At 32.0% G+C, this 23,868-nt stretch overlaps 2 protein-coding genes, 2 long non-coding RNA genes and 1 pseudogene across 10 annotated transcripts; 3 read left to right on the top strand and 2 right to left on the bottom strand.

Moving 5' to 3' along the window:
• Positions 1 to 32: 32 nt before the first annotated feature.
• LOC110623549 (dirigent protein 22) lies at positions 33 to 789 on the top strand. Its single transcript, XM_021768536.2, has one exon. The coding sequence runs from the start codon at positions 97 to 99 to the stop codon at positions 679 to 681; it is 585 nt and encodes a 194-aa protein (XP_021624228.1). The 5' UTR covers positions 33 to 96; the 3' UTR covers positions 682 to 789.
• Positions 790 to 10,826: 10,037 nt separating this feature from the next.
• Positions 10,827 to 15,525, top strand: LOC110622725. 5 transcript variants are annotated; one of them, XR_006352111.1, is made up of 6 exons: positions 10,827 to 11,089; positions 11,224 to 11,274; positions 11,665 to 11,716; positions 11,802 to 11,860; positions 11,988 to 13,981; positions 14,661 to 15,525. It is a non-coding gene; the product is annotated as an uncharacterized LOC110622725 (long non-coding RNA). The 5 variants fall into 5 exon arrangements; XR_006352114.1 differs by having other exon boundaries at positions 10,827 to 11,274; positions 11,988 to 13,617; positions 13,758 to 13,981; XR_006352113.1 differs by having other exon boundaries at positions 10,827 to 11,274; positions 11,988 to 13,617; positions 13,726 to 13,981.
• Positions 14,492 to 16,265, bottom strand: LOC122724666. The gene is made up of 2 exons (XR_006352115.1): positions 16,228 to 16,265; positions 14,492 to 15,276 (listed from the first exon to the last, which is right to left on the bottom strand). It is a non-coding gene; the product is annotated as an uncharacterized LOC122724666 (long non-coding RNA).
• Positions 16,266 to 16,638: 373 nt separating this feature from the next.
• Positions 16,639 to 21,062, bottom strand: LOC110621939 (60S ribosomal protein L3-2). Of its 3 annotated transcripts, none has more exons than XM_043959475.1 (6): positions 20,934 to 21,062; positions 19,678 to 19,812; positions 18,337 to 18,447; positions 17,767 to 18,071; positions 17,164 to 17,573; positions 16,639 to 17,008 (listed from the first exon to the last, which is right to left on the bottom strand). In XM_043959475.1, exons 2-6 carry the CDS (start codon positions 19,760 to 19,762, stop codon positions 16,750 to 16,752), a joined length of 1,170 nt encoding a protein of 389 aa, XP_043815410.1. In that variant the 5' UTR covers positions 19,763 to 19,812; positions 20,934 to 21,062; the 3' UTR covers positions 16,639 to 16,749. The 3 variants fall into 3 exon arrangements, with proteins under 3 accessions (XP_043815410.1, XP_043815409.1, XP_043815411.1); XM_043959474.1 differs by having other exon boundaries at positions 19,678 to 19,789; positions 20,934 to 20,982; XM_043959476.1 differs by having other exon boundaries at positions 19,678 to 19,781; positions 20,934 to 20,977.
• A 141-nt stretch (positions 21,063 to 21,203) lies between these two features.
• On the top strand, positions 21,204 to 22,327 carry LOC110621863 (annotated as a pseudogene).
• Positions 22,328 to 23,868: the final 1,541 nt, after the last annotated feature.

The following is a 23,868-nucleotide window of genomic DNA, read 5'->3' as shown; positions in this document are numbered from 1 at the left end:
AATAAAACTCAATATAAATTATATAGGCGAGTGGTCCGTTCATCACTTCATCTTCTTCATCAAAATCCTACATCTTATATTCTTCCCTTTACTGCTATGGCCAAAACTCTTCCGAACTTTCGTTTTCTCCTCCTTTCTTCCATTTTTCTGCTCTCTTATTCAACTCTTGCTACAGCAAAATCCAACGGTTTTTCAAGAATCTTATCTCCGGCGACGCTAGGCCTCAAGAAAGAGAAACTAACCCACCTTCGCTTCTACTTCCACGACATAGTTAGTGGCCGAAACGCCACCGCTGTTCCAGTCGCTAAAGCAGCCATGACCAACACCTCCTTATCGGCATTTGGACTTGTCACGATGATGGATGACCCCTTGACCCTCGAGCCCCATCGCAGCTCCAAGCTTATTGGAAAAGCGCAAGGGATTTACGCATCAGCATCGCAAACCGAACTCAGTTTTTTAATGGTCTTGAACTTTGCCTTCACCGAAGGGAAATATAATGGGAGCAACCTTAGTGTTTTGGGACGGAATAGTATATTTTCCGGCGTTAGAGAGATGCCGATCGTGGGTGGGAGCGGGCTTTTCCGGTTCGCTCGCGGCTACGCTCAGGCGAAGACTCATGATCTCGACTTTAAAACCGGGGATGCAGTGGTGGAGTATAACGTTTATGTCTTCCATTATTGAGTTGTTTTTTTAATTAGCTAGTATTTGTGTATTTATTTTTCTCATAAACTGCTGGTGCTATGAATTCAACCCTAAATGATCGATAATCTTTTATAATTTTTTTTTCTATCTTTTTATCTCTCTCTCTTTTTAATTATTCTAAAATTATTATTTTTTTATACATTATAATAACATATTTAATTATTATAATTTTATTTTATTTTATTACAAAATTATAAAAAATTATTTTTTTAATATGTTGAAAATAATAAAACGAACAAAATTTATAATAGTACAATTTTTGCTTTTAAAAAGATTTATTAATTATTCATGTGCATTAAAACTTTCCATATTATATAAAATTATTTTTATATTAATTAAATAAATATACACCGACACATATAAAAATTTTATATGCGTGTATTATAACAAGAATCATGTGTTAAATCATCTAATATATATGTTTATATAATTAGTAGACATCATTTTACCCTTTCAATTTTAAATTTACATTATTTATTCTTTATTCATTCGATTTTTAAATAGTAAAATAATTTAATTTCTATATAACTACAACTCCTATATAATATTCATATGTTATCACGAATTAAATTATTCAATAATTAAAAATTAAAGAATTAATATGTACACTCTTTTATTTTATAAAAAATAAATTATTCAAAAATTAAAAATTAAAAAAATAAATAAAATAAAAATAAAATTGATGAATGATATTACTGAAAATAAATTGATAACGTGGCCGGAATGAAATTATGGTGTAATCAGTAGATTGAAGAAAATAGTAAACGAAGAATCTTAGAGTATTTATACAGAACAATAGTTTATATTTATCTCTGTAGTTATTTTTCTTTTATATTATAAAAAGATATAATAAATATAATACTTTTTTATAATCCGATAATAATGTAATAAACATTATTGGTTTATTGATAAAGGATTTGATCGTTTAATTGATCGAAAATTTTATGATCGAAAGTGTAAAAGAGATATGTTAGTTTACAACTAATGGTAACTTTCTTATGAAATCTCATTCTGAAATTAAAAGGGTAAGTTTTCTCCGATCTGAAATTGATATATCTTAAAGTGTTCGTTTTTTTTTTATTTTGGACATTCTAGTCGTTTAAATTTTTTTTTATAAGTGAAAGCGTATATTAATTTATCATATTCTTATTACATGATTCAATTTTACTATGTATTTTGAGTGAGTTTTATGTATCATTAATAAATAAAATAATTTAAAAAAATAAAAAATAAATTATGTATTTAGTCTAATTAGTATTTCTAAAATGGTAAAGTATGCTTCTCAAAAATAAAAAAAAAGAAAAAAGAATGGTAAAGTATGATCGGCATTAATTTTAATGAGAATTAAATGAAAACAAAAACTTATTTATAAATTAATTGTTAACGGTGGGGTCAGGCAGGTCTGAAGGAGAAGACGTGATAGACATGGCTGATTTATTTTGGTTTAGCTTTTGGACTTATAGTCCCCATTGCTCCTCGAATTTAGTGCTTTCCGGTCCCACTGCTATTACTATAAACTTTTTAAAAAGTTTATTATTTAATTCGTAATTATAGCCATGCTCGTTAGTTTTATTCTTTGTTTAAAGAAAATTAATTTTTTTATATATTTTTAAAAAATTATTAACTAATTTTAATTATTAAATATTATAAAAAAATTTAAAATATTTTTAATACGAGAAAATTAATTAATTAATTTTTTATAAATTTAAAAAATTAATTAATAAATTTTTAAATTATAAAAATTAAATAATAAAATACGTAAAAGTTAAAATGGGAGATTAATTAGTATATTTTTTAAAATATAATATTATAATATATTTTTTAAAGATAATAGATCAATTAATAATTTTTTTTATGATATAAATATTAAATAGTAATTTTTTTATTTTTATAAATAAAAATATATAATTATAAACAAAGTACAATAAACAAAAATACAGATCTTTACGTGGTAATTTACACTCTCTCCGATCCATAGTGTGAGATTTTTCTCTTGGTTATGAGACATCTTCTAAGGCAAAGACTTTTCAATGTCAGCTATGTGGCTGCCCTTATCCTTTACGAGTAGAGGCAGCTCCTCCCTTCTCTCATATGGCTATGAGCCTTTTTTTTTTGTTTCTCTGGATTAGATTTGTACATATTTATAATGGTTTTTTATAATCGCTCTTGTCGATCTAAAAGTTAGTTTGACTCTGAAAAGAATTGATTTTGTACGATTCTAGAATCTCCCTAAATCGTTTAGCGTCTGTTCTTTATTTGATTTAGTGTAAAAATTTATATATTTTTATTGTCACATTTAGTTTTTTGGATGTTATATTTTTATATAATATTAAATTTGAATTAAATTTAACTCGTCTTAAAAATCAATTTAAAAGAAAAGAGTGTCTATAATTCTTATAAATGACATATAATTTTTATTTTAAATTAATGTAAAATTCAATAAAAAAAATAGATGCATATACTTATAATTGCAATACTAAAAGAAAAAAAAAAATATGATATCGTAAGATAAAAGATATAATATAATTTTTCACAACTTCTCGATAAAAAATTTTTTTTGCATATTTCTCAAAATCTTATTCTAATATATTTTTGAAATCTCACATAATACAAAAAAGAAAAAATACAATTATTTATGGCTTTTGTTACCACATAAAACTTCGCCTTCCATACATAAAATTCAAGTCACATAATTAACACATATAGAAATATATGTATGATGTTCGCATCAATGTGTATAATAGTTATACTTAAAATTTTTCATGATTTTGATCCTATTCTTTTAAAAGAAATTTTGAAATATTAAAAAATTATTTTAAGGATTTTTTTAACCAAGGGCATCAATGGAGATGCACATTACAAAACTATTAAGAGCTTGGAGTTGATGGGACCTTAAAAAATAGCATCAAAAGACACCATTAAGCTACCATAAATTATTAACCTTGCATGAATTAATAGGGTAAGGGATAAGCAAGCAGCAGAAAATGGACTAGTAGAGGCAAACCCTACCTGATATTAATAATTAGGTCAAATAACAATATCAAATTTAGACAAAAATGGACTTAATAGATTCACTCTCCCATATGTCTTATTTTGTTTGTGCTATGAATTGATTGACTAAATGATCACTTATTAAATTAGGTTAAAAACTTGTACTCACGATCGCTCATCTATCATACGAATATTCTTAATATGGTAACACGATTTATGATATGAATATTCTTAATATGATAACACGATCTATCATACGAATATTCTTAATTCGATAATACGATCTACCATACAAATATTCTTAATACGATAAGATGATATAGGGTTGTATTAAAAGTTTTATACTATGGAGTCCGTATTTTAGTAAAATTAATTATTTAATTTTTATTACTTATTTATTAAAAAGATAACTATATTTTCTAAAATTAAATTATTTGGATTTTTTTAAAGTAAATATTAGTTAGTGTATTTTAATTTTAAATATTTATATTGTTAAATTTATATATTTTAATTAAATATTTTATTTTGGATTTCGTTTATTTACAAAAAAAATTTGTATTTAGAAAATATTTTATATAAATAACATTTTATATGAAAAATATTCATGAAAAATATTTTTCAAAAAAGTAACTTATTTTTCACGGATTAATTTTAATTTAAAACGTAAAATATATTAATAAATTTATATATAGATATATTAATAAAATTTTTAAAATGAAGAAATTTAAAAGAGAAACTCATTTTTCTTAAAATGATTTATTTTTTTAATTAGAACAATATTTTCTATTAATTAATTTTCATAAGCACTCTCAAACATTAAAAAATATATACAAAATTTTTTTTTTTAAATTTTTTTTATGAAATAAATGAAGTCTTAACCTCTGTAATTTTAACTATTTATATTATTTAGTCTTTTTAATAAATATTAAATGGCTAAGTTGTATTTGATAGAGGCATTTTTATTACATAAACTAATTAGAGAGTTTAATTTAAAAAATAGAGGGATGTCTAATTAAGTCGTTAACAAAATAATAAGGATTAAATAGTTAATTTTAATAAAATACATGCATGGACTTTGTAGTAATTTACCATAAATAAATCAAACCAATATTAATGAGGTTCAAATTCTGAACCAAATCATAAAAAAATATTTATTTTCTTTTCTTTATTAGTCTTATTGTCTACATAAATAATTATTTTAATTTTTGCCTTTAATCAATGGTGAAAAAGTCTATACAGGCCTTGCAGTTAAGCTCTTATAATTTGATCCAACAGTAAAATAAGCTCTTTTTTTTTTTTTTAAATTCAAGCAAGCCCATAAAAAATATTTAGAAAGATGAAATAAATCTTTTAAATTTTAATAATGTAAATTAAATAAGTTTCTTTTTATTAAATAAATCCTTTAAACTGTATAAATAAATAAGTTCCTTTTTAATTTATATTTATATTTATGTTCTATTTAGTGTTTTTTTTTATTATAACTTTCGTGGATTAAGATTGTCTAGCTTATTTATAAATTGAAGTTAACATGGCAAATAGTTTAGGTTAGACTATCTCTTCTGAAATTAAATTAAATCTTATGTGGCAAAGAGTTTAGGTTAGTTGTCCTATCTCTCATTATATGAACTTAATATAAGTTTGATCTCATATTAAAATAAATTTTATATTGAGATGAAAAAATTATTTTTTAGTCCCTGAGGTTTAACGTATTTAATACTTCTGTCCCTCTATTTTGGCGACCCAACACTTAAGTCCCTCACTTTCTTTTCTGTCCAAATTCGTAGTCCTTCCGTCCAAAATAGCCGTTTGGAACACATGAATTGACAAAATTAACCCTCACTAAAAATCCCGCTATTTCAAAATCACAAAATTCAAACCCAAATGCCTCTTCTTCTTCTTCTTCTTCTTCTTCTTCCTACCCTTTCTACAACTTTTTCTTCTTCTTCTTCTTCTTCTTCTTCTTTTTTCTTCTTCTTCCTATCCTTTCTGCAACTTCTTCTTCTTCTTCTTCTTCTTTCTTCTTCTTCTTCCTACCCTTTCTGCAACTTCTGCTTCTTCTTCTTCTTCTTTCTTCTTCTTCTTCTTCTTCTTCTTCTTCTTCTTCTTCCTACCCCTTCTGCAACTTCTTCTTCTTCCTACCCCTTCTGCAACTTCTTCTTTTTCTTCTTCTTCCTACCCTTTCTGCAACTGGAGAAAACATGAAAGAGAAAAAAATTAGGGATTTCATATTGAGAGAAGGGTATTTTTGAAAAAAATTATCACCTCTCACCTTTGACTCTTTGACCAAACGGTTTAAATGGATGGAATGACTACGAATTTGGATGGAAAAGAAAGTGAGGGACTTAAGTGTTGGGTCGCCAAAATAGAGGGACAGAAGTGTTAATTGCATTAAACCTCAGGGACTAAAAAATAATTTTTTCTATTGAGATTGGTAAAGAATTAATTAAAGGATATTAATAAATATATGAATGTATATATAATGTGGTCGAAAATGATGTGTCACCAACAAAGAAAGGGAGCGAGGTGGTTAGCGTCTATAGACAGTCAGTCCGACATTCAAGTTAACAATTTTATAGAGATGGCTAGTAAGTAGATTGCTTGAGCTAAAAAATAGCGTGTAAAAATATTTATTTTGAATTTTATAGTTGCTTTGCATTTATACTATGTACAAAAAATAAGGTTAGTTAGTGATTTTTCTGAAAATTCAACTAGTATCGATTAGTAAATAAGAAATTCTATATTTATAGGTCTCATGGAGATCTATTATATAATATCTTTTAAGAGTAACTTAAACCTTATGAAAAGGTTCATCATTTATAAAAGGATGAATCTTTTGTCGTTACTGACTATCATAATGATCGGGCCTCCCTTCTCATGGATGAGACTTGCATGATTGAGTTTCACAATTTATTAAAACTTTACTATATAACTCCGCCGTATAATGACAACATATGATATATTTTGATCGAATATTGTGTCATATTAATATACATAAATATTAAATTTAATTATTATTAAAATTGGTTCAAAACTCTCCACAACATATTCAGTATGATTTTTTTTTTTAAATAGATAAACGATCTGTTAAATTAATGGATAAATTCATGTTAAATTCTTAAGCAATTATTTGCTTAGCTTAGCTTAGCTTGATATGGTAAGAAAAATCACTAATGAAAAATAGTAAGTAAATTTTGAGATGTAAAAAGGAAATTTGCAAATCTCATTTCCATGACACCATTTAGGGGAAAATAAATTAGTTCAATATAAATAATCTAATCTTAATAGTTCGGAAGGAGACCTATGAAGGTTGTTTTTTTTTTTTACTTTGTTGTAGGTATTTCAAATATACCTCCATACTTGTTGATGTGGTTGAAAATGAGTTAAAAATGACCGGTTACTCTACTAAAAATAAAAAGTGAAGTGGATGGCCTTACATGCAATCACTCCGACAATCAAATCAACAAAATATGAATGAAAGTCGGTTTAATTATATTGTTTAAATTTAAAAAGAGTGTGTAAAAATTCATATATTGAACTGCTAGTTAGTTATTTTTCTGTCAATTCAACTAGTACCGATTACGGTTACCGGATAAAAAATCCCGTGATTGTAGGTGCAAAGGGGATATGTTTTATAATATATTTTAACAGTAACTTAAATGTCACAAAGAGACTCAAACAAATACAAAAAGGCGAGTTTTCTACTGTTTCAAATATTGACCATTATGATGACCAAATTTTTTTTTTATAAATGAGATTTATATGATCGAGTGTCACATATTATTAAAATTTTGCGATATAATTCTGTCGTATGACGATAAGACATGACATATTTTGAACGCGTATTATATTATATCACTTAACCCCTACTAAATGAATTGAAAAAATATATCTAAAAATGTTTTAATAATTAGGGTAGAATTTTTGTGGTGATTTACCTTCACTCAACTTCTGACTCCAATTCATATTTATGCTTCTTCACCAAACTCATAAGTCAAGTTTATGGAGAAAAGAAAAAAAAATATTATATTACAATTGTACCATCCATGTAACACACATGGCCAAGCTCTGAAAAATAAATATGTAGGTAAATACAATTATTAAAAAAATTACTTGATATATTTTTAGAGTTATTTATTTAAATTTTAGATTTTTTTTTAAATAATTGTTTAAGTTTTAGTGGTTGCCATTTCATATAGGACACATTATATAGAATTACTGTTCCACCTTAAAATATCTTTGAGAAAAGGGGAGGGAGGCATCAAGAATTTATTAATGATTTTGCCCTTTGTTTGGATTTTGAGAAATTGAGAAGAGATACAAGAATTTTTTTAATTTTTTTATTTAAATATTAAATATAGAGTAAAGAAAAAAAAGGAAAAATTACATTTATCATCTCATTGCATTTAATAATTTTTTTTTTCAAAATATTGAAGAACTAATCAGTAGATTTTTTAAAATTTTAAAAATATTTTAATATATTTTTTTAAAATTAAGAGAATAATGAATGAATTTTTTATATTATAAAAATTAAATTATAAATAAAAAAGGAGAGGAGAATAATGGATTTTAATGAAAACATTTTACTCCTCTAAAAGAATTGTTTCATAGGAACTTAAATTAATGGATTTTAAATATTATATAGTATACATATAAAAAAGAATAATAGCAAGAAAAATATAAATTATTCACGTTTTAGCATATATATATTTAAATTATAAAAATTAATTAATATTCTCTATACTAATTAATTAAATTTATTTATATCTTACAATTAATTTGAATTATTAATGCAACACAAATATCATGTCAATTATCCTATTTTGTATCTAAAATTATTATTTTAATCTAACAAAATTACAAATTTCAACCATTAATATTATATTTTTTTTCTTAAAAAATATACCTAAAGTTAATTTTTTTAATTTAATTTAATTTTTAATTTTAATTCAGTTTACTTATAATTTTGAAAAATATATTTCTAAAGGTCGGTAAAATCAGTAAATATAATAATGTGCTATTTACATTTCTAAAAGCTAGTAACTCATATATAAAATAACTTATGACATATATTATATAAAAAACTATATCGAGAAATAAGTTATTGATTTCTAAAATGAAGTTGATGACTTTTGAATTCACCTCACTCCAGTCTAGGGTCAGACCCAAGAGAATAGCCCATTACTTAGAGATTCTCAAGCCACTCACGCCAACTGGGTTTAGTCCGCTCAGCCTCACAACCGAGCCTCATCCGGCCTTCTCCACCAGGCCGGCCTCGTCTTCACTGCACCTCGGACTGATCCCATTTGGGCCCGGCTTTGTTCCTATCCTCCGGCCCAGTCCGGAACCCGAAGGAGGATTCATCCATCCGTTTTGCAGACCCGCCTATCCGCGCACAGAGAGAATCAGAGGCCGTTGCGCATGGGACAAAGATCTGATTCCCTCGTACGTCCTTATCAGCGTAACAGGGATAGGTGGCCTAATGATACTCGTTCTGTTGGCACGTCACTAGCAGACAAAAGGAAACCTATAAAAGGAAAAATTCTCTCCCCTAGGTTTAAGCTTTTTCTAAGTTTTACAGAACCCATTGTAAAAATCATATTTTTTGGATCTTAGATCATCAGAAGTTATAAGTAAATTAAATTAAATTAAAAAATTAATTTTAGGATATAATTATTAAAATTGATAAATTTTAATTTTTTTATAATTATTTTTTTTGAGTTATATTAAAATATAAATTTAAAGTAGGGGCTAAAATGATAATATGACATTTCTGTAAATTGTAATGGTCCAACTTAATAGTATGTTATAAATAAGCTTAAATGGTTAATATATGCATATAAGTTCATTTTTGTAGTTTTATGTATATCCACTAAAACGCAAACAGTTCAACATTTTCTTATCATTATTCCCATAGAAAAGGTAAAAGGACTAAAATTGCCCTTGTATTATACAATAAAGCTAAAGGTGTTAAAATTTATTCTTAAGCTAAATAAATAAGCATAAAGTTAAATAAATTAAGTAGAGCGTAGCTTATATATTTAAATATTGAGAAAATTATTTTTTAGTCTCTGAGATTTAACGTAATTAATACTTCTGTCCCTCTATTTTGGCGACCCAACACTTAAGTCCCTCACTTTCTTTTCTGTCCAAATTCGTAGTCCTTCCGTCCAAAATAGACGTTTGGGACACGTGAATTGACAAAATTAACCCTCACTAAAAATCCCGTTATTTCAAAATCACAAAACCCAAACTCAAATACCTCATCTTCTTCTTCTTCTTACCCTTTCTGCAACTTTTTCTTCTTCTTCTTCTTCCTACTATTTCTGCAACTTCTTCTTCTTCTTCTTCTTCTTCTTCTTCTTCTTTCTACCATTTCTGCAACTTTTTCTTCTTCTTCTTCTTCTTCAACTGGAGAAAACATTAAAGAGAAAAAAAAATAGAAATTTCACATTGAGAGAATGATATTTTTGGAAAAAATTATCACCTCTCACCTTTGACCAAACGGTTTAAATGGACAGAAAGACTACGAATTTGGACGAAAGAGAAAGTGAGGGACTTAAGTGTTGGGTTGCCAAAATAGAGGGACAAAAATGTTAATTACGTTAAATCTCAGGGACTAAGAAGTAATTTTCTCTTAAATATATATAAGTGATAATTTGATCTATTAATGATAATTTAGAAACAAATTTAGATTGAATTAAAATTTTATATTTTTGGTGTTATAAAATTAAAAAAAAAATTATTATTTAATTCGTATAATTTAATCCAATCATTTTATTTTAAAAAATATATTTAAAATTTTAAAATTTATTAATTAATCATTCTATTAATTTTAATTATTAAATATTTTATTATTTAATTTATATAATATAATAAAATTATTAGTTAATTATTTAATTTTATAAAAATATTTATTAATTAATATTTTTATATTAAAAATATTTTATATTTTAAATATTATAATTAATAAAAAATTAATTAATAATTAATAAACTTTTTAAAAATTTATGCACAAATTTATATTTTTAAACTGGAGAAATGACTGATAAATTTTTTTATACTGTTACAAGGATAAAAAGTAATTTCCCCCAGATTAACATTTTACTTTGTTTTAATTAAGTCTCTAGGTTAATTTTTTTACATATTATATTTGTAGCCAAGTTAAATTTTCAGGCTGCTGCCGGTACCGACAACAGGCCGGCGACGTTCCATCAAATTTGAAGCGTTTAGTTCAGTCGCTAAGTTGCCGTTGGAGTTGGACTGCTACAAGTCTATAACAGAGCAAGAAGAGCAGAAACTGAAAGCCAGTATACGAAGATGGGGACCCGGGAGGTGTACGAGCAGAAATTAAGGACCGGGAATCTGCATCACGATCCTACCATCAACCCTGGCCTCGGTTCCCCTCGCTGCCCTCGCTGCCTCTCTCTCTTAATCCCTAATTCTATATGTTTTTCTTCTTTAATTTCCATCTCTCTCTCCCCCTGCGCATCATGATTTTAATTCTCTGATTTTTTCCTTCTATTTTTCCAGGGAAAGGGAGAATGGGCTATTACTTCTGTTTTACATGATGCCACTGCCGTGGTCAGTTTTCCTTGCTTTTCCTTTGTGTTTCTTGCATTGGGATTTTTAGCTCTTGAATTTAAGCTAAATTTCAAGTGTTCTCATTCTTGTTTGATAACTAAAGAAACTACTGTGTGCTATTTGCTGCATTTATTAATTTGATGCCGTTGCTTATAATGGTTTTTTTTTTTTTTGTTAATTTTTTAAATTATGTTGAGTTCATGTTGTGAATGTATACTTTTAGACCGTATGGGCCAAGAGCTTCAGTAATTATTAAAAGATTGAAACTATATTGTGGTATATTGCATACCAGACATAAGATACTGGTGTTCTGATAGAAGTGTATATGTTCAGTTTTTCTCTGTTTACTGTTGATCTAATTTGTTAGCATTCATTTTTGTTATTAAATAGGCTGGGTCTGGTATTGCTGGAATGCTTAGCGCTGTTCATGGTTTTAATATAGGTATTAATGAGATTCACTGTTCTTGTTGTCTGTCGAACTATTTATGACTTGTATTTGCACATTGTTAAACATTCTTCTATTTCAGGGATTCCATTCCTTCAAAATCGTCTCAAGGGGCCAAAATGGATGCCTTTTGTAGTTGGGGTATGTCTCCTATCCTTGTTAATTTTAATTTTTAAATCTTTTAAGCAACAAAGGCTTTCTACTTTTTATGGGATTAAATGTTGATGATTGTTTTTCACTTGGTCTTAACTGTTACTTTTGTTGACAGCTTCCTCCCCTGTTAGTGGTTTCAAGTGTAAGTGCTGCATTTGGAGGTAAGAGTTGAGTCTCTCGATTATTCTGATTAAAGTAGTGCAATGTCATTCTTGGCATGCAATGTATGTATGACAGGGTTTTATCTTGATTTCTCTCTTGTGTGATTAAAAATAGTACGATGCCATTCTTGGCATGACAGGTTTTATCTTGATTTTACAAGTAGCTTTTTGTCTTGTTGCTCATTCTAAGCTTTGGAAACCTTGTTTAAAGGTGCTACCAACTATGGCCTCTTTTTTATTCAGGGAGAGAATTGAAGTCCATGATATGCACTACGACCTAAATATGTTTTGGAACTATTTCAAGCATTTTCAACTTAAATTTTCTTTTTTCCATCCATCTTTGGGTTGGTATGGTTTATTGTGTAGGGTGAGTGAGCCTGTACTGTTTATGATTCTTAGGTCGCAAAAAGCACCCCATATCATGTGGTCATTGAAAAAAAAGTAATATGGTGGATCAGTGTTATTAAGGTGCCAAAAGGCATTAGGCAAGGCGAGCGCCTTTCTTCGTCTGGCTCAAGGTGCGAGGCGAGGCGATATGTTGCCACTTGAAAATAACATGCATGGCTTTTTTCTTTTTAAAGACTAAATCCTAATACATATTTCATTTTGAAGCAGCTGATTGGAGAGCTAATGTGTATATATATATTACTAATTAGGAAAAAAATAATATAATATCTACATAATTGACTTCCAATATTTAAGTATATTCCAATATTGAAAAATATTACATATTTACATATTCAACTTAACTAATTAGGAATTATATCTTTATAATTATGCTAACTAATTAATTAATTAAAAAAGAATTAATATAATATCTATACATATATGTATATCACTGTATATACAATGTATTACACATATTATATGATATATATAAGTATGGTGCCTTACTTTAAAGCCTCTCGCTTAAGGCGATAGGGGACCTGTCACCTTTCGCCTTGATAATATTGTAGTGATGTAGTTCAGCAATTTTGAAAAAGTAATATTTATTTCTTTCTGGATTAGATTTAGAATGTGATTTTGGGAACTATTGCTGTGTTGTATTTCTCCAAGTTCCTGGAAGAAAGCTAATATATGTATCCGTATTTGTAATATGACCTTAACTTACTATATCCTTGCAAAATGACCTTGCCTTTTAGAGTTTCAATGATTTTCTCACTGCTAAATGTTAGACTTCAGCCGTTAGTTTGGTAGTGAATGAGGAAATTTGACATTCTTTGGTGATATAGTTTTCCTTAGTCTTTTCTCCCCTCATTCTGAGAGTACAGAGCTGGACATAGTTCTTGCTTCTTAGGGAACACAAGACTTTTATGATATCTTGGATAGGAGGTGGGATGTGAGGGCCTTTTTGAAGTGAGGTACCATAGTCAATATATATATAGATGTAAATTGGCAATTGTCTGCTGCTTGAAGGAGATGGAGAGAGATTACGAGTTTATCCTTTGCCGTTTAAAAGCATTAGAAAAAAAAACCTATTGTTGCTTCAGTTGGGTGTTGCCTGTGGTGCCTCCCTTCACGCCTAGTGCCTCAGTGGTCTGAGGCAGCGCCTCTATGCATAGAGCCTTACCTTAGTCAACCGAGGTGAGCCTGGTTTTAAATAATGGCCGTTAGGTATGTGTGCAAATGTGCACTAACGGAATGACTAATTTTTCTCATGGTTTATTTATTTTCTAATTCATTTCAATTCAGTTTCTATATTGTGTGCAAATGTGCACTTATAGGGCGTTATAGCAGTATTATTGGTATGTGAGAGTGGTAGCAGCTGTGGGTCTCAACTTCCAAACTATTGACACCATACTGGTCTACTAGTATCAATTTTGTCCTATCCTCTCCAAGCCCGGTGAGTCAAACGCCTTGTGAATCTGGATGGCCTGTTAGCAGACTTCACCCTTCAGTGATTCCCGACAAAGGTGGGCACTGATCCTCAGACGGCAATGTATGTAGGGTAAGTTGCACAAACTGAGCAGTTGATACTCTATTCTTCAGCTTTGTCATTGTATGGTAGTCAGCACTGCACTGAGTTGGCTTCTTTTGGCACAAAATTAAGTTCTGAGCTGCAGTAGCCAGTGGATGCTTGATACTGGTGTCTGAGGTCAGAGTTTGACAATTCAGGTTTTATAAGTTCTATGACTTGAGAGTGTTTTGGAGGTAAAGGCACGAATTTTTAAGTAACAGGTTTTATAAGAAGGGGGAAGCTTCGGAAGTTTCACATTTTCAAAACCTTTAAAATTTTAAAATTTTCAACCCATTAGCTAAGAGTTATTATTCATTTCCTTTCATTATTTTACCTCATTTTACTTTGAAAATACTTTCATTCCTTCCATCCAAACATCCTGTAAGTTTTAGGTCAGAGTTTGACAATTCAGCTGGTATATGACTTATTCCCTGTTCGGTTGGCCAGTTGGAGAGCCCTTTTTAGCATTGTAGTTTATAATAATTTTAAAAGAAAAGTATATAAAAAAAATGCCATCTGATTTTACTTATTTTCATTTTAAGATTCGTCATTTAATTTATATTAAACTTGTAGTTCATGATATTGTACAGTTTGCTGTTATGAAATACTCACTTGACAAGCAAAATATGATTTTCAATTACAAAATATGATTCTTAATTACTGATGACAGCCGGGCTTCCTCTACCCTGGGCGAGGCCGGACTTCCTCTACCTTGAGCGGGGCCGGACTCAAGAGGAGAATAATGGCCCAAAGGCCATCAAACCCTCCTTAGGCTTACCAACTCAGCATCTCGGGTCTCGACCCAGACACGCCGGGCTGGATGGGTTACCCGTGAGCCCAGATTCAGCAGGAAGAAGTCCAGCCTGGTGATGTGATGTGAAGAAGTAGGGGAGCAGGCCCAGTCACCTCACAGTCCTGCCCGCATGCGCGCCGGGAAAAATTAAATGAATGCCTGGCATGGAGAGGAACCTTGACACATCCGTACGTACGGAGCTGAGTGACAGAGACTAGCATTGTAAGTAGATATACATCACGAGCAGAGCAAAAGGGGGTCCTTCCTTCTTTCTTCTTGTTCGGCTCCATATTTTTTACTATTATTCTTTTCTGCAACTCTTGTCTATCCATACTACACTAGTTCATGAGCCACTTGAACGTCGTAGGGTCTCCACCAGGGCATTCCGGTAGATCCCTGACCATCTTTCCTTATTTTGCAGTCCTTTCATCAAATCGAATATTGAGAGACCCATATGATGGACCCACATAATGGACCAAGAAGAAAACCAGATCTATCATGGAGTAAGAGGAAAAGAAAGATTTATCAAATGGCGCTGCTTGTGGAAACAAAAGAGATTTTTACTATCTCTAAAGTTCATAAATTCACCCATTGAAATCCACGTGAAGGTATGAAAGTTTATACAAAAAGGAAACAGAGCTTTACAATAACGTAGTTGAAAAGAAAGATTAATTATGTTCAAGAATATTTTGATAGTATTTCAGATAATTTATTTTAATATTTATTGATTTTTATTACTACTGACTTTTTATTTGAAACCTGGTGAAGTGAAACTTCAGATCGAAATATTTATTTATGAGTATAAAATTTTAATATTTTTTATAGGAAGAAAAAAAAAAGTGATGTATATATTTATTAAAATTGTGAGGTCAGCCGTATATATGTTGTAAAGGTTAGATAAAATCAATTTAAAAAATAAGAAGATACCAGAATACTAACAAACTAACCAGTTAATTACTAAATAATCACGAACTTGTTTTTTTAAAAGATGAAACTACGTCAACACTTGACCTGTAATCATTTGATATCAAAATCAAACCTTATTACGTGAATGGAAATGCTTCCCAACCAAAGGCCTATGGCATAAAAATTATGCCAAATCTCGAAGCTCAGTTGTATTCCTTTCCAAATACTCATTTCATGGTACTGGCAAAAGGAGCCCTTGATTATTTCACCAATTCTCTTATAAAGGTAAGCCATTTCAAAATCACAGGCAAGGCGCAATATCAAAATGTTTATGATGACGAGCATAAAAAACATTACAAAGAAAAAAAACTCTTAAAAATCTCTGAAACTTCTATAAAGTGTAGAACAAGCATAACCCAATTACTTTGTAGAAGACAAGTTGTAATCTAATCTTATGAATTGCTGGATCAAAAAACGTAAACCAAATCAACCCACATAGATTCAATGAGCTAGAATCACATCAACAGTATGTCATTACCTCCAGATGCGAAGATTACTTGATGTGCTGTGCGCCGCTAAGAGCAAAACAGGTTTAGCTAGGCGTTTGATATTGTTCTCCAATTAGGTTCAACGGCTGCGATTAGCGTCCATTGGGTATTATCATCCGTTGGATGGTTAATTGGGATTAGGGTTAGGGCTCCAGTAGCCATGGAAAGGAATATATGGGCTTAGAATAAAGAAAACCCACTAGACCCCTCTTTAGTCCAGTCCAATACTCAAAATTGGGCTGACTTTTTGTAAATTAATTGAACCACTTGGATTTTTTTTTGGATGTATAATCTCTAGATTCTTTTAATAAGTTGTTCATCATTAGATTCGCAAGCAAAGAATCACAATTTGTGCTATAAAATGAATTAAGACTTTTCACTATCTAGAAAAGTTCTTATAATTTGTGCTATAAGAACAGTATGTTAAAAACTCGAAACTCATCCAAACAGGTTCATAACAAAGGTAAACTAGTTCTGATGTTCATCTATCCTTTCCCTTGCTTAACTAAAGCTCAAGCCTTGACCCTACCATAGAACTTTGCTTTCTCCTGTGTTGTCTGGAATCTACCATGGCCAAACTTGGAGGATGTATCAATAAACTTGAGCTTAATCTCCTCCAAAGCAACCCTAGATGTCTGGTTCAACAGTGATTGTCTCAAGGTCACAACTCGCTTCTTTGGTCCCACGCAGCATCCTTTTATCATCAGATAATCTTCCTTCACCACACCATAGTGGGGGAATCCTCCCATTGGTGTGATATCCTTTTCAGTCCTATTATTTGTGAAAGAGATGAGCCAATATTGAAAGGGCAAATTTACAAAAAAAAAAAAAAAAAAAACTACCAAAATCTCTATGAATTGCTAGAGTACTATCAAGATGCATAGTATAAATATAGGACTGTAAAGGGAACCATTAGGAATGTTAACCTGTCATATTCAGTAATTGCAGTATGCGACTCTTGGCCAGACTTCCCAAGCTTATAGATTTTCTTGTTCATCTCAGTACGGTGATGGTAACCATTCTGCCCAGCCCTAGCAACAGTAAATGACACCCTAGCTGGATGCCAAGCACCAATACATGCAACCTTCCTAAGACCACGATGGGTCTTGCGGGGCAGTCGGGTGACACCCCAACGAGTAACCACACCTTCATAGCCCTTCCCCTTGGTCACACCAATAATATCAATCATCTCATCCTTTTGGAAAACAGCATCAATGGGTATCTGCTTCTCAAAGAAACTGTAGGCAAAGTCGACCTTCTTGGCAACATCCCCCCCATTTACCTGAATCTCCATCAGATGGGCCTTCTTCTGCTTCAACCCTTTCATCTTTCTGATCTGCAGGGTCAATCATGCAACAAAGGTGAAGAATAAGGAATAAAGAAGAGCACTACATGTCATTTTCGAAAGACCAAAACCATGAATCTCTCCAAGAATCAGAAATCCAGCAGTGAATCATAAGGTTCCAATAAATTGTTGGCTAAAGATACCTCATTAACAAATACAGAACTGAATGCACTAGGGAAATTACCTGTGTGTGTGCCAAGACTCGAATGACAGAACAATGCTTCTTTAGTTTCTCCAATTGAGCTTGAATATCTTTCTTCCCTTCTTCAGATTCAAACTTTTTAGAGTACTTGGTGAATGCCTTCTTCTTGGACTTGCACCAGTTCTTGTAGAATCTCCTTTTCACATCCTCACTCAAATGCTGGGCCCAGACAGTGTTAAGTGACCGGAGACCACGTGGTGTTTTCATATAACCCACAACCCCAACCACCACCATAGGTGGTGTCTCTACGATAGTAACTGCTTCACATGTTTCTTTCTTGTGGAGCTCTGAAAGTCAAGGGTGCAGAAATTACATAATTAAAACACAAATGAGACAACGAGGACAGTATAGCACTCTGCATATGATACACTTAAACAAATCGAGAAAAGAAAACTGAATGTGCTACCATAGATATATCACAATGTCATCCAGATAAGTAGAGTTGTGACTAATTGCTAAAAGATATCCCACTATTGATAGCAAACCATGTAGAATAATAGCATACTCTCATTGATTAATAAAATACCAAGCGTAGAGACAAAGGAGACCTACTTGACCCTGGCTTTTCAACTTCTCTGACAATGTGGGTCATCCCTGCTTTGTAACCCAGAAAAGCAGTCAATCTGCAAGGTTTTGTTGGATCATCTTTTGGAAATGCCTTCACTGTGAACATCACAGAAGAGAGTAAAATGTCAACAATTGCAAATACTAACCAATATAAGAATTGCAAAACACAAGTCATAATAAACAATGCACAAGAGAGTAAGAAATCAAAATCTGAAATGGCATTAACAAATATTGACATAATTTAATTTCAGGGCACTAGCACAGATCAATGCAAATACTAATACTCTGCAAAAATACCATAGGTGAAAAAAACAAATCTTGAATTAAAATCCACAACTGTTAGGCAGCATGAAAATTCATTTCCAATAACAAACCAACTAGCAAGGCTAGGCCATCAACCCAAAAGTCATGCAGCACAGAAAGGAGGTTAATAGTGAAATATCAAGGGCCCATTTACTTCCAAAAAACAGTTTTTTTCTTTTTCTAAGAAAACTGTAGACTTCATTATATAAAGAAAACAAAGGAAACATGGAAATCATGGCAAATGAGTAAAATTGTCAATTATAGAAAATAGTTTTCTATTTTATTTTTTTTATAAAATACTTTATCCATTCATAATTAAAAAAATGAATCAGCACAAATACATTTTACATTTAATTTTAAAATGTGTTATCCATTTATTTTATAATAAAATAATTAATTTTCATTACTGCAAATAGATATTTTTTTCCAATTCAGTTACAACAAAGTTTTAGAATAATTTTATTTATAAAGAAAAACAGTTGAAAACAGAAACTTTTATTATAAAGAGAACCAGTGGAAAACAGAAGTTTTATTTTAAAGGAAAAAAGGGGAAAACAACACAAAGCTGTTTTCAAAATCTTAGTTAAGTTTTGGAAACTTGAAAAACTAAGTTTTCAATTTCCAATTTGGAAAATTGGACCATATGCACTCAACTCCATTTTCCAATTTACTTAGAACAATTTTCCCCAAAGCTGCTCCAATTTTCTACAAGTAAGCAGGTCCAAAAGGTGCTGATCTTCATCATGCCAAGGAAGAAATGAGATACAAAAGGATAAACTATACATTAAATTTCCTTTAAAAAGACCCTATTTTCACGTCCAAAAAAGCCCAAAGAGAACATGAAATGTTGAGCACCTAGCTAATACTAGAAAAACACCATAGTATGATCAAAACTAAACAATAATCTCTTTAGGAAACATCAAATTTTGATAATGAAAATGATCAATGCATAAATCAAAATGCATATCATGCAACATTATGAACAACTTCAGCAATAATGAGATTCAAACAAGTATTAGAAACCTTTTCCTCTGTGGCGCGAGGCTCTCTTTCTTGGAAGAAATCCCAAAGAGCCATGTCGGGGGTGTTCAAACTTGCGATGAGACATGCTTCAACCCAGGATACCACTGCAACACTATGAATTTCGAACTTGTTTTCCTTGAAAGACAGAAATGCATAACAAAAAGATTTTTTTTTCAAATTATATTCAGTTAGTTTCCAATGCTACTACATATCAATCTGCCTGTGCACCAAAACCAGAGAAATAATATTCTCTCTCAATGAAAAGGACCAACACAGGTATTACCACATAAAGGAGCTGAAATAAGGTTTCTGGATAAAATCATAACGACTCAATATTCTCTCTCAATCAAAAGGAGAGAAACAGGAATAATCACATAAAAGAGCTGAAAATTGAAATAAAGTTTCTGCCTTTCTGGATAAAATCATGACTCAAAACACAGATACAAGTCCAGAGAACATTCAATTCAATTAAAAGTATCTAACATTCTCAAAAAGAAGCGCAAGTTCTTAATATTAGAATATTAACTTTTTTTTTTTAAAAAAAAAGTTAATCTATTTCATTGGAATACTATGTTGTCAGACAAAAGTTTCCTGCAGTTGCTTAATAAAAATATAAGTGTAAATAATCACGAGAAACCATCAAATTACCTGAATGGACTCCTCAAAACGGAACATACGTTTCAACTTCTAAAATCAATTTAAAAAATAAGACGACACCAGAATACTAACAAACTAACCAGTTAATTACTAAATAATCACGAACTTGTTTTTTTAAAAAATGAAATTACATCAACACTTGACCTGTAATCATTTGATATCAAAACCAAACCTTAGTACGTGAAAGGAAATGCTTCCCAACCAAAGGCCTATGGCATAAAAATTATGCCAAATCTCGAAGCTCAGTTGTATTCCTTTCCAAATACTCATTTCATGGTACTGGCAAAAGGAGCCCTTCCGAGACTCCAGCCTTGATTATTTCACCAATTCTCTTACAAAGGGAAGCCATTTCAAAATCACCACCAGGCAAGGCGCAATATCAAAATGTTTATGATGACAAGAGCATAAAAAACATTACAAAGAAAAAAATCTCTTAAAAATCTCCGAAACTTCTATAAAGTGTAGAACAAGCATAACCCAATTACTTTGTAGAAGACAAGTTGTAATCTAATCTTATGAATTGCTGGATCAAAAAACGTAAACCAAATCAACCCACATAGATTCAATGAGCTAGAATCACATCAACAGTATGTCATTACCTCCAGATGCGAAGATTACTTGATGTGCTGTGCGCCGCTAAGAGCAAAACAGGTTTAGCTAGGCGTTTTATATTGTTCTCCAATTAGGTTCAACGGCTGCGATTAGCGTCCATTGGGTATTATCATCCGTTGGATGGTTAATTGGGATTAGGGTTAGGGCTCCAGTAGCCATGGAAAGGAATATATGGGCTTAGAATAAAGAAAGCCCACTAGACCCCTCTTGAGCCCAGTCCAATACTCAAAATTGGGCTGACTTTTTGTAAATTAATGGAACCACTTGGATGTTTTTTTTTGGATGTATAATCTCTAGATTCTTTTAATAAGTTATTCATCATTAGATTCGCAAGCAAAGAATCACAATACACATGTTCACATTCATTTACATGAAGAAAGGATCTTCATTGGGGGTTTCCATAATGCAAAACCACAAATTCAGGGGAGTAGAATTAAAGAAAAACAAGTCTACTCAATTTTTCTAATAAAATATGAAAAGCACCCATACAATCAGTCATGTGTATGCTAGCTTGGTCCTCGAGATCTGCAAATACAGCAAGCCAATTAGTAATAGCTTCAACTGGTTTCCACCATTGAAAATTTTACACCTCACTATATATAATCATTCAAAAAGATGGCTTTGATACACATCCTTAGCTTGATAGAAAAAGGCAGAGATGGCAACAATTTTCTGGCATTCGCTTTTGCTTCGCCGTCCATGTATAAAGCATTTCAGCCATTCCCACCCCTTGCGTCCAGTCGATGTGAAAGAAGAAGAGGAACTCGTTTGCTCAGGATGTGAGCTAGACCTTTCAGGTTCAGCTTACAAGTGTAGCAAGTCCAACTGTGAATTCTCCCTTCACAAATCTTGCTTTGAGCTTCCTGGTGAGCTTGAACACAATACTCACTCTCAGCACTTGCTCACCCTTCTCCCCTCCCCACCTAAGCATGATTCCAAGTTCACTTGTGATGCCTGTGGAGATTATGGCACTGTTTTTACTTACCATGCCAATTCAATCTCCATGTTGGATGTGCTTTCTTGCCCAACACCATCAAACATGTGGATCATGATCACCCACTTACACTCTTCTATTCCTCCTCCATGGGAAAAGGCTGCACAACCTTCACTTGTGATGCTTGTAAGAAAGATGTTCCTCAAAGCCATTGGATCTACTATTGCCCAGATTGCGATTATGGCACCAATCTAGCTTGCGCAATTTCTCAATGCTGAACACGCCCGATAAATCACTTGCTATGTCCGTTTTCTGATGTTGTTTATCATATGTCTCACTATGATGAACAATGTCATTGTAATACCCGGCTAGACCCCGGCACCGAAATTTCTACCTTTCGGCGGAATCTCCGTTGGAATCCGAAATTTCTCGGATGTCGGAGCCTTCTAAAAGGGTAAAATAAAGGTTTTCTAAAATGTTTTTACATGTTTGATGGTTTTAATAAAGAAAGAAATTGAGTTTTGAAAGAAAAAGACCAATGAATAAAACCCAGGTTCGGCCGCCGAACCTCAGGTTCGGCCGCCGAACCTCAAGTTCGGCCGCCGAACATGGAGAGTTTGCGGAAGCACCTTTGGCCCCCGAAGGTGGTCTGGCCAGCCACCTATAAAAGACCCCTTGTTCGAAAATGGACGAATTTTCTCTCTCTATTTTCGGGCATAGGTGAGATTTCGCCCTTCCATGGTCGATTTGTTGTTTTCCTTCAATCCCTTCAAGTTTTAATAAGTTTTTTCTTGGTTTTGAAGATTTTTGAGCTCAAGATCAAGTTTTGAAGCTTAGAGACCCCCGAAACTCGTTTCTCCACACCTCCAAGTTTGGGATCACATCTCTTCTCGATCTTCAAGAGATAAGTGTAGATCCTTCTCTTCTTTCATGTTTTAAGTAAGTTTTAAGAAGGGGTTAAGGGTTTTGATGCATGCTTTAGAGTAGATGTAGAATGTTAGGGTTTATGTTAGTTCTATGCTCAAATGTATGCTATGTAATGCTTGTTGGGGTATAGGCTAGTTTTATGCCCCTATATGCTTGAAAATATGTTTATGCATGCTTTTGTGTGTGCTCGTGTGAGTTGAGAGGTTTTGGGGTGGCTGGATGTGCTTGTGAGGCTTGGGTTCTGCCCTTTGGAAGAGTTCAGGTTCGGCCGCCGAAACCAGGTTCGGCCGCTGAAGCCAGTTTCGGCCGCCGAACCTGCCTGGAGGCAGCTTTAGGCCGCCTAAACTCTCCGAGTTTCGGCCGCCGAGCCTGCCCTCGAAAGTGCCTGAGTTTCGGCTCTAGAAGGACTTTCGGCCGCCGAACCCTGCCCCTGAAAGTGTATGACTTTCAGCTCTTGAGGGACCTTCGGCCGCCAAACCTGCCGCCGAAGTCCCCTGTCCAGCCTTCCTTTGCCTGTTTTGCATGCATGTTTTATGCTGTTTTAGGGAATTTTTTGGGAGATGTTTAGAGTCGTGTTAGAGTATGTTTGGTCTCTCATTTGAGTCCACCTGTGTAGGATCGGACCTGAGGAACCGAGGTGATCGGCAGTGAGATAGCTGCTTCAGAGTTAGTTCAAAGTCAGTCAGAGGTGAGTGGAACTAAACTAATCCTTTATTTCAAGAAAGCAAATGTTTTAAACATGTTCATGCATCATGATATATAATAGGTTGTTGGCATTAGAATTCACGAATATGACGCATTGCATTATTCATTGTGAGTGTGGATGGACAACAGGACGATCCATTAGCCCTCTAGATTTTATGCTATGTAACAGAAGTCCTGAGGAGCCCCACCGAGAGCCGGGCACAGAGCTTATGTATGTAACAGAAGTCCTGAGGAGCTCCACCGAGGGCCGGGCACAGAGTAGATGGATTTTTGGGTCAGTCCATCCGTGATGTGAATTGTTTGTGTTGTGACGCATTCATAAAAGCATATGTTTATTATGATGTTTTTATAGTTCT

Source organism: Manihot esculenta, chromosome 9 (assembly GCF_001659605.2).
Source record: "Manihot esculenta cultivar AM560-2 chromosome 9, M.esculenta_v8, whole genome shotgun sequence".
Taxonomy (NCBI): domain Eukaryota; kingdom Viridiplantae; phylum Streptophyta; class Magnoliopsida; order Malpighiales; family Euphorbiaceae; genus Manihot; species Manihot esculenta.
The sequence above is the reverse complement of the archived record's forward strand: the minus strand, read 5'-3'. Positions and strand labels throughout refer to the sequence as shown.